The 11,141-nt window shown below is 37.1% G+C and overlaps 1 protein-coding gene across 10 annotated transcripts in view; it reads right to left on the reverse strand.

The window, feature by feature from the left end:
- grip1 (glutamate receptor interacting protein 1) overlaps positions 1 to 11,141 on the reverse strand; it is a 572,286-nt gene that overhangs the window by 164,996 nt on the left and 396,149 nt on the right. The window contains exon 1 of one of the 10 annotated variants that reach the window (XM_039769725.1): positions 4,647 to 5,037. The exons of the other annotated variants lie outside the window; for them this stretch is intronic. Coding sequence (XP_039625659.1) covers positions 4,647 to 4,692 — 46 coding nt within the window. The 5' untranslated portion in view covers positions 4,693 to 5,037. Of the gene's footprint in view, positions 1 to 4,646; positions 5,038 to 11,141 lie in introns of those variants that run through there. 10 annotated transcript variants of the gene reach the window in all.

The raw sequence follows: 11,141 nt of genomic DNA on the forward strand, positions 1-11,141 counted from the left end.
AAAAAATGTGTCCCAAAATAAAGTCCGGCAGTATAGAAATTGGTTGTGGTGTTATTGTGCTTCCTCCCGACAACAAAACAACCTCACTGTAAACATCCTGGCAATGGTTGGAATGACTTCAACTCTGGGGTTTCTCGGCTCTGGCTGTCGTGATGAATGATCGGTACATCAAAAAGCAGGCAGTGGAATAAGGCAGTGAATAGCAGTAATGAGTTTGTAGATGGATGGATAAATTGTCTTCTTTTCCTGTCTCTCTCCTCTTTTTTAAATGTAAAATGTCCAGGATGTAACTGGTGTGTAAACAGGTGATTTCTGTTCTGGGGCTGAGGTCTTTCTCCATCATCCTTCCCCTCTGCACTTATGGGGACAACATTAACTGACGCACACATAACGGACAGTAAGCGGGATGATGAAAACAACACACACTCAGCAGATACATAAAATATACTATTACTATGTAGCCCCGGTACAAGGTATATGCCCATATCAGTGTGCCCTGTGATGGACTGGTGTTCTATCTATAGCTTACTCCTATTAGGATGGGTTCTGGCTCCTCATGACATTGTAATGAAAATACTTGATTCACAAAATTGTTGTATGCCTAACTTCAGGTGTTTTAGGCAGCTTTCATTGGTGGAAAGACACCCCTCGTAAAGATCTTGTTGAAAGTAACAGCTAGATTGACACTAATTTATTCAGTTTCCCATGTTGTGTGCATCATTTTACTTTTTATCGTGGTTTGGCACACAGTCTCACCTGGTAACTCAAGTCTCTTTCTGAATAAGAAGGTTCAATGGATGGATGGATGGATGAATGGATAGATAGATAGATTTATTTGTCCCCAGGGTGAAATTTGACTTTTCACAGAATATCTTTAAGTAAATACATAAACAAGTAAATAAAAAATTAATAAATAAACACACACACTAGTATGAACAAACACAAAAATGACTATAAAGCAAGAAAGTTCAAAAGAAAGAAAATTTCTGACTTGGCTGTCAAAGTTATAATGAGGCATTATGCAGACATATTGCTGTTGATATAAAGGAGCCCCAGTAGCATTTCTTGACACACCTCTGCTGAATAAATTGTTGTTGAAATTCCTCAGTGTTAATGTGTCAGAGAGATGTGCAGTGTAGTTCATTATGGCACTAACATTTGTTTTAACTCTCTCTTTCAGTATAACTCCCATGGGGTCCAGAACTTGCCCTTTTAATTTGGTTGTTGATTTGGTGGGCCCAAGCTAACAAACCACAATGTAGAAAATCGCACTGGCCATCACAGAATTACAGAAGATGTGAAGAATGTCACTTCCCACATTAAAAAGAGCCTGCTCTTACCTCGCTTATATAGTCCCTCTTTGTTCCGAGACCAGTCCAACCTGTCATTAACATGGACCCACAAGTACTTGTAGATTTGGACTAATGCCACATCCACTCCTTAAATAGAGACCATACATGGAAGCTCTTTGATGCAGCAAAAGTCAATAACCAGTTCCTTGGTTTTGCTGATGTTAAGATGCAGACAATTCTCTTTGCACCAAGAAACAAAAGTCTCCACCTGATTCTGTCTTATCACCATTATCAATACACCCCTTAAGTGCAGAATCATCTGAGAATTTCTGAAAGTGACATGAACTGGTGTTTTAAATATAGTTTGAGGTGTATACAGTAAGATAAAAAGGAGAAAGGACTGTGAATTGTTTTTATAGTTTCATAGCTAAATCAGACTTATTTAGATTTTGATCAAAAGCACTGGATGTGTTGTAATAATTATAAATGGTCATATTGATAAAAACCAGCACACAATGATTATAAATTCAAACATATAAAAAGGTTCTTATGGTAAGTACCGTTTATACAAAAAAACATATGCACAAATTCAAATTTCTAAACGTTTCTATGCCTGCATGCATGTTTAGAAATTACAAATCACCTTATTTATTTCCATATATCTACAAGTATATTATCTCCATTAAAGTATACACTCATGTGTCATTATATGGTATATGTCATATAAACAGCAAAAAAAATCACCCATGATTATTTCCATTTAAAAAATGGAAGTGAATGCCAAATTTGAATCAAAAAGAACAATTTCCGATAAAGGTAAGGACAGAACAAATATATATTTTTGTACCCTGAGTATTACGGTAACTGGAAAAGCAAATGACATTGCATGGTACTCTGTGACAAAGGTGGGCAATAAAGCAGTCAAGATTCGACTGACAGTAGGAAGAGATACACCCAACAAGTTCACTATGAAGCTACAAGGACCATAAGCACATACAGAATTTGTACCTCCAGTAGAATTCCATTACAATGCGATGAATAAATAAAATTTGGTGCAGCTGCTGTCAGTGGTCTATATGGATGCACTTGGTACCTGATAATAGCCCATGAGCCACTACTAATAAGCAAAAAAAGTCTTAAGTTCCAAAAACAGACTATATGTGTAATGTGCCCTTACTGTACCATACTGTATCATCCAAATTAGTAAAATAACAGTACCGGTTAGGTGAATTTTATATGTTAATTAAGTGATATTTGAAATAATGAGATACAAACTATGGGTGTTTCATTGTATGTTGCAGCAAAATCATCATAATACATTTGTATTTTTCTTTTACTTAAATTGAATTAAACAATTAAATTGCTCTGCTATTACTTGCTCTCAATAATCAACAGTTTATTCACATTACCCTGTATTAACAGGTTGATGCTATTGTCATTTAGCTTGACCTATAGTGATGGTAATTTTTTTAGGTTTTAAAGTTTGAACACTTAATGTTATTTAAAGTGCTGAATGTAATGGAGCATTGTTATGTTTTTATTTGTCATTGCTTTCATACAAATCTTGTACTGCCCTAAATAAATTTCCTGACATTTTGGGGATGGGAGGAATAGGCTTCTGTTTAGTGACTGAGCAGTAATCTACAAATACACAAGCATGAAAAAAGTTTGCATACATGCTTTTAAATTTCTGTACTTACAAACATGTTTTGAAGTCCATGCTTGTCTTTTGATTATCATGAAAAATCAAATTCATGACATTTAAATCAAATCTGTTTGGTCAATTGTTTTATAAAAATCCAGAATTAATTAGAATTATGATGATAATGCATGCAGCCTCACACATTCCTTATTTCACTCAGGGTAACCTTCACCACTAAAAACTCCAGGAAACAGAATCTGGCAGGTGCTGTATCTTATTTTTCTTGATACATAATCTCAAGAATAACCCAGAAAGTGACAATTCTGCTTCTACACAGCTGTACTTTTTTTTTCCTCCACCTACTTTTACTATTTTACTATAAATTGCAATATATTCTACTTACCTCAGTATAGCATTTTCCAAACTGTCTACCACATCTGAATCCTTTATAATTGATTCTGATGTCTCTAGTGGCATTTCCGATAATCCACCTAATTTACTTTCATCAGAAAACAGTCTTGTATGCACTTATTTAGCAGACAGATTTAAGAACACTCTGCTTAGTGTCAGTTTGTATTATGCAATGTGGGCATTTTTTTCTACCTAGTTTGTCCACAATTTCATTATGAATTCTTTAAATGACACATGAACTTGGTTCTTACTTATTGTTTTACAAGTATGTAAAATGAAATAGTCAAAAAATCAGAAAATTATAGTTGATGTAATGTTTAACATTTTAAGTTAGGTTCACTCTGCAGGCAATGGGAATGAGCTAAAAAGAAATTATTCAATAAGTAACCTGTAAAGAGGATGGTACCACTCAGCTCTATTCAATAAATGACCATCTGTTTCGCTCTAGAATAAGCCCATTTTCAATGAACAACAAGTAAAGGCAACTGAAATCGGCCTATGTGGGGTCTTTATGATGTATTAACATCCCATCTTAGTGTGATTCATGACTTGAATCTTGATTTCTGATGCTACAAAGAAATCATCCTTAAAATGGAAAAAGTAAACTAAGAAACTGATTACTATAAGAGACTTAAGCGTGGTGCATTTCTAATATTTATACACAAAAAAAACAAGCACTTGCACAATTATAAACAAGTATAAAATATATGAGAAATACGCAATAAATAGAAAACTTTCTGTGTCAAACAGACTGGTACTGACAGACTAACTATACTAATGATTCCTTAAGGCCTGTAGACAGACGGCAGAAGCATTCAGTGTCAGAATGTTTAATTAGTTCCATTTTAGAAAGCACAATTATCCACTTTTACTAACAGTAAATGCTTATATAAGATACCCTACTCTATTCATTAGTAACCCAGATTAGATACTAGTTTTGGCAGCAGACCAAGTGCTTGACCTAAGAGTGTTCTGCTTGTACCAATACAGCTAAAATAAAATGGACAGATTAAGTTGACAGACTGCTCTTAGTGAGACCCTGACAAGCTGATGAAATTGTCATTTTGTCACACACAAGAAAACACAATGATCTGGAGCTTTGCAAATATGACTTCAGCAGTAAAGATGTAGGTGTTCTTATATGCTGAAAAAAAGAACACATACTTTAACTCCATAAATAAATCTAACAGTCTATGGGCAATAACAGCAAAGTGGTAAATGATACCTCACATCAGCCTGTCTCCTATTTTTAGTTTCAGCTTAAGTTATTTTTGCCCGATAATGACCCGAGCTGTACTCACCAACTTCATCATGAAAGACACGAGTAGCACCACAGAAGAAAGCCATGCGTTGAGGGTCAGAGATGCAAGGAATTAAAGGAGAAGGGAAACTGCTGCTAGCAATCAATTAGTAATGCCCTTAGCATAAAATTGCCAACAAGCTCCCAACTCCCAAATACAGGCCCAAGACAGTGGCTGCAAATCATAGTATAGTGTCTCCAAAGGTTTCACAGAGTGGATCCTCTAAGAGCAGCCTGCTGCCGAGCATAGTCAATTGAGTGGAAGTGGGTATGAATTTAGCTCATAAGTTCAGCAGACAAAAATTTGGCAGCTTCTACAAGTCTCTTGGATTGCATTTCCAGTATGCCCTTGCAGCACTCCACAGCAAGGCAGGGAGCAGCAGGATTCCAAAGAATGTCAGGTTCCCAATCAGCTGATTGGAGAAGGTATGGGAGGAATGCACTCAGCTACCCAATGCAATCAAGGCCAGCAAACTTAATACAGCAGCCTGTGCACTGGCCAGCATAAAAAGCATGAATTCAAGTAGTGCTGCACTCACTTAGCAAGAGAGAGACTCCTCAAGAAAGAAGTCTCCTGACGCCGAGCTCGCGTAAGCACAGGGCTGTCTGTTTAGATCACAGCCAGCCATGCGTGTGGCATAGCTCATGAGGCAATGGGGGATTGGTGGGGGAGGGGGTAGTGGGGGGGTGGGCAAGGACACGGTAAATGAGTAATAAGACAAATATTTTAACAGAAAAGGAATACATGCAATTTTACAAAACAAGATATATGATTAGGAAGGACTGATAAACATCAATCCTCAAAATGTAGCTATCCAATAGAATAAATATTAAAAGACTACTGGTATTTACATGACAAGTGACTCTTAAAGGGAACATAACTCAGAATCTATTAGTTTAAAATGATACATCTCTGCCAGAGAAGAAACTCAACTACAAATAGACACTTCATAATGCCAAGGATCCTGAATCTTTAGTTTGGTATTCATTCTAAGTTCATTTGACTGAATAATAACTGGTTGGTCCAACATTGTCTTACACTGCGTACAAAAATATATCTTCAGCTGAAAAGCTTTTAAATTTTACATGAACTATGCAAGCACTTATTCATGCAAAGTCACTTAATGTCAGAACCTGTCAGCCACGCTCACTGGCCTTGGGATGCAGGTGACAAGCAGGAATAGCAGGAAAATGAAAATGATGCTGGTAAAATGGGTGCAAGGTTAGTGTTAAACCATGCACTGACAACAAACGCATTTTTGGTCATCAGTACAGGAAATGCAAAGACTTGAAAACATGTGGCTTCCCTCATACAAACATGAGAAACTTAAAAATTGACAGATTATTCATTTGTATTTCTTATTGAAGGAAATAATCTCATTTAAACACTTTATAAAAAAAAATCTCTGAACAGTGGGTTGATATGTTCTAGTTTTCCATTAGTGCATTTAGTTTGATATGACACAGTATCAATCCATAAGAAAACAAGAATCATGTGGTTTAATGGCAATTAACTTGGCTTTTTTCATATCTTATTTACACCGACTGTTTCGTCACAATGCCTTTAACCACCTTTACAATGCACTCTTCATCCAGTTGTCCTCTGCCTTTTGTTTAACATGCACAAACCACCTTAACCTGTATCTCCTCACCACAACTTGCTGCTTTCACATCAATAGTGCATCTCCACTATAGGTTTGCCCTGTTCTACCACCAGGAAATTCTATATATTCACTGGGTAATCCTCATCTCAGACATTTCCAGTTTAGCTTCTGTTACTTCATACAGATCTCACCTATGATACCACCACTCAGTTTATAGCTCCACCTACATTCACCCCTGAACTTTAGTTGCAGGATCTTTTTTACTTTCTTCAAAACACTAAAAGAATATTGCAGCCTAATTAACCACTGACAAGTAAACTAATCTGACATTGCACCCCCAGAAAAAAGAAGTAGAGAAAATTAAAACACAAAAAGGTACACCCTTTACAGTGGCAACTCACAACTTCACAGAAAGGCTATTTGTCTGTACAAAGTTTCTGACATGTTTTACGCATCTGTAATGCTAGTTGTTGTAGGTGGCAATCTCAGAATTAAACACACAAAATAAATCTAGTACTTTTTGTGTAGGTTAAGTGTCATCTGCAGAAAATTTCAAATAATTTGAAATCATTTCAAAAATTCAGCTTCAGGAAATGGTTTGGGTTATTGATACTGTAGAATAGGGGTGCCCACACTTTTTCGGTGTTTGGATGCTGACCTGAACAGACGTCAGGAAGCTTGTGATCTGATGCTGCACCAATTTCCAACAAATGCTCAGAAGGAAAAGGTTATGTTCTCTGACAAGAGCACAATTTAATGCAGCACCCACAATCGAAACGTGTTTTTCTGGGGAAAAGAAAATCCACATTTCTTTGAAGAAATTGACCATAATCCACCACACGTGATGATCTGGGCTGAAATGACAGCACAGCATTTGTTTGACCCTTATTTTTTTGATGGTTCTGTTAACCAAATCAGTTATTTGGAAATGCTGAATGGCTGTCTCATCCCGCAACTGAGAAACCAGGGCGTCCTCGACAGTGTTTGGTTTCAACAAGACGGGGCACCTGTCAATTTCGCAATTACCATGCGTGATCGCCTCAACAAAATTTTTGGGAATCGTTGGATCGGACGAGGATCAAACAACAATCCCGCTCCTCTTCCGTGGCCTCCGAGAAGCCCTAATCTCACAACTCCAGATAATGCACTCTGGGGATTTATCAAAGAAGACATGCGGCAGTGTAGTTATTCATCGAACGATGCACTGAAACATGCGGTTCATGCAGCGTTCCAGAAAGTCACCCCCTCAAATGTTGCAGAACATGAGCAGGAGAACCTGGCGACGCATTCAGCTATGCAGGGATCATGCACACACACACACACATATATATTATATATATATATATATATATATCTGTATATGTATATGTATATGTATATGTATATATATATATATATATATATATATATATATATATATATGTATGTATATATCTATACTAATAAAAGGCAAAGCCCTCACTCACTCACTCACTGACTCATCACTAATTCTCCAACTTCCCGTGTAGGTAGAAGGCTGAAATTTGGCAGGCTCATTCCTTACAGCTTACTTACAAAAGTTGGGCAGGTTTCATTTCGAAATTCTATGCCTAATGGTCATAACTGGAAGGTATTTTTCTCCATTAACTGTAATGGAGTTGAGCTGCAATGACATGGGGGGGCGGAGTTTCGTGTGACATCATCACGCCTCCCACGTAATCACGTTAACTGACTGTCAACGCAGTGCGTAGAAAACCAGGAAGACCTCCAAAAAGCGCTTAAGAAAACATGCATTATATAATTGAGAAGGCAGCGAAACAATAAGAAGCGAGCGAGTGACATATAATACCATATTCATGAGTGCTGCTACCTCGGAAAGAAAGCACGGTGTAAACCTAAACTTTAAATTAAGTTCATAGACAGGCTGCCGCTGGCGTTTGTCATGCCCACGGCTAATGCGGGATACAAGTTTAATGAGAGGACGCAGGGTATAAACGACAGTTTTGATCACTTTCTAACTAAGTTCAAATTGCTGGTCAAAGGCTGTGCTTATGAAAATTCCGAGAGACTGTGTTTGTGGGGGGATTGACAGTTAAGGCGGGTGGAGGAGTGACATCATCATCTCCCCCATTCACCTCATTTCGCTCTGAGCTGAGCTCCACAGCTAACGCCGTCTTCCGAAGCGACTTTGTCACACTGCCACCAAATACTCACAGAAAAATCCACAAGTTAATACACACGCTGTCTCTAGAGTTTCTCCACACTGAATCCTCCAGGCACTACTTACAAAAGGTTATATTGACAATCGTGTTACGTTATTTTTAAAATGTTTCCTTTTCTTCTCGATTCATTTTACCCTCGCACCCCCTTGGTTTGAGAAGAAATATGAACAAAAATATGAGGTTAAAACAGAAAAACAGATCACCAATTGAAGCTTTATGAATAATCGATTCGCCATCAATAATTGTTTTGGTAAAGCCATACTCAGTGTAATCCTCCTTCCATTTTATAATTTTTCCGCCACTAGCCATGATTAAATGAACGGTAAAAAAGTAAGAGCAAAGCGAGGGTGACTTATTCAGGCAGGCAGGCGACAGCTCAATAGCTCAAATTTGGATATAAGTAGGTTCTACTTAGTCGCCAGAAATATCTTTGGTAGGAATGGAAGTTGAATTTAATCTTTAAATTTCTATGGTGAAGAAAAATGTATGCAATGATGACTAAATTTAACTATATAAAGTCAAAACTTGATAATATAAAGTCATTCCCAAATATATAAAGTCAAAACCTGAGTATATAAAGACGGCATTGGAATATTTAAAGTTAAAACTTGAATATATAAAGTCAGCGTCGGAATATATAAAGTCAGCGCTGGAATATCTATCCATTTCCCAACCCGTTGAATCCGACCACAGGGTCACGGGGGTCTGCTGGAGCCAATCCCAGCCAACACTGGGCACAAGGCAGGAACCAATCCTGGGCAGGGCACATGCATCATTTTCAAAACATTAACCGAACAGTGTTTTTTTAATTTATTTATCTGAATACGTTTTTGTTAACTTACTTCAGTTAAGAGTCGTTTCAATCAAAATATTTTGACTTTGACTTTATATATTCAGGAATGAGTTTATATACTCATTTGTTGACTTTATATAATCAGGAATGACTTTATATATTCAGGTTTTGACTTTATATATTCCAGCGATGACTTTATATATTCAAGTTTTGACTTTATATATTCCAGAGCTGACTTTATATATTCTGACGCCGACTTTATATATTCAGAAAATCAATGTATTTGCTTGTTTTGTTTGGCACCCCATAGTATATATGTGTGTGTATACAATGACAATACAATCAAAACAATTACATTGTCAATCATGTTATGTTATTATTAAAATGTTTCCTTTTCTTTTTACTTCTCCGCTCTTGCTGGTATTTTACTATATATATATATATATATATATATATATATATATATATATATATGAATATATGACAACAACACTCATATCAATGACAAAACAATTACATTAACAATCATGTTATGTTATTTTAAAATTTTTCCTTTTCTTTTCATAACTTCTTTAATACACTACTTCTCCTGCATGAAGCACGGGTATTCTGCTAGTATATATATATATATATATATATATCTATACTAATAAAAGGCAAAGCCCTCACTCACTCATCACTAATTCTCCAACTTCCGTGTAGGTAGAAGGCTGAAATTTGGCAGGCTCATTCCTTACAGCTTACTTACAAAAGTTGGGCAGGTTTCATTTCGAAATTATACGCCTAATGGTCATAACTGGAAGGTATTTTTCTCCATTAACTGTAATGGAGTTGAGCTGGAATGACGTGGGGGGGCGGAGTTTCGTGTGACATCATCACGCCTCTCACGTAATCACGCGAACTGACTGTCAACGCAGTGCGTAGAAAACCAGGAAGACCTCCAAAAGCCTTAAGAAAACATGCATTATATAATTGAGAAGGCAGCGAAACAATAAGAAGCGGCGAGTGACATATACTACCATATTCATGACTGCTGCTACCTCGGAAAGAAAGCAAGGTGTAAACCTAAACTTTAAATTAAGTTCATAGACAGGCTACGCTGGCGTTTCACATGCCCACAGGTAATGCGGGATACAAGTTTAATGAGAGGACGAGGATATAAACGAGTTTTGATCACTTTATAACTAAGTTAAAATTGTAGGTGAAGGGGTGTGCTTATGCAAATTCCGAGACTGTGTTTGTGGGGATTGACAGTTAAAGGCGGGTGGGGAGTCACGCCATCATCTCCCTCCCATTCATCTCATTTGGCTCTGAGCTGAGCTCTGCAGCTAACGCCGTCTTCCGAAGCAACTTGGTCAGACTGCCACCAAATACTCACAGAAAAATCCACAAGTTAATACACACGCTGTCTCTATAGAGTTTCTCCACACTGAATCCTCCAGGCACTACTTACAAAAGGTTACATTGACAATCGTGTTACGTTATTTTTAAAATCTTTCCTTTTCTTAGCACAAGCACAGCTGAGAAGCTTCGATGCATGTGCTCCATAACGCTTAAAAATAATGCATTTAATCACACTTTGCATTACAAGCACAGGGGAGCTTTTGTCAATGCATGATTTCCTGGTACACCGATTACTTTGATCAGCGATCCCGATTCATTTTACCCTCGCACCACCTTAGTTTGAGAAGAAGTATGAAAAATATGAGGTTAACACAGAAAAACATCACCAATTCAAGCTTTATGAATAATCGATTCGCCATCAATAATTGTTTTGGTAAAGCCATCCTCCTTCCATTTTATAATTTTTCCGCCACTAGCCGTGATTAAATGAACGGTAAATAAAGTAAGAGCAAAGCGAGGGTGACTTATTTAGGCAGGCATATATATGACAGCAA

This window comes from Polypterus senegalus, chromosome 11, assembly GCF_016835505.1.
Source record: "Polypterus senegalus isolate Bchr_013 chromosome 11, ASM1683550v1, whole genome shotgun sequence".
NCBI classification, from domain to species: domain Eukaryota; kingdom Metazoa; phylum Chordata; class Cladistia; order Polypteriformes; family Polypteridae; genus Polypterus; species Polypterus senegalus.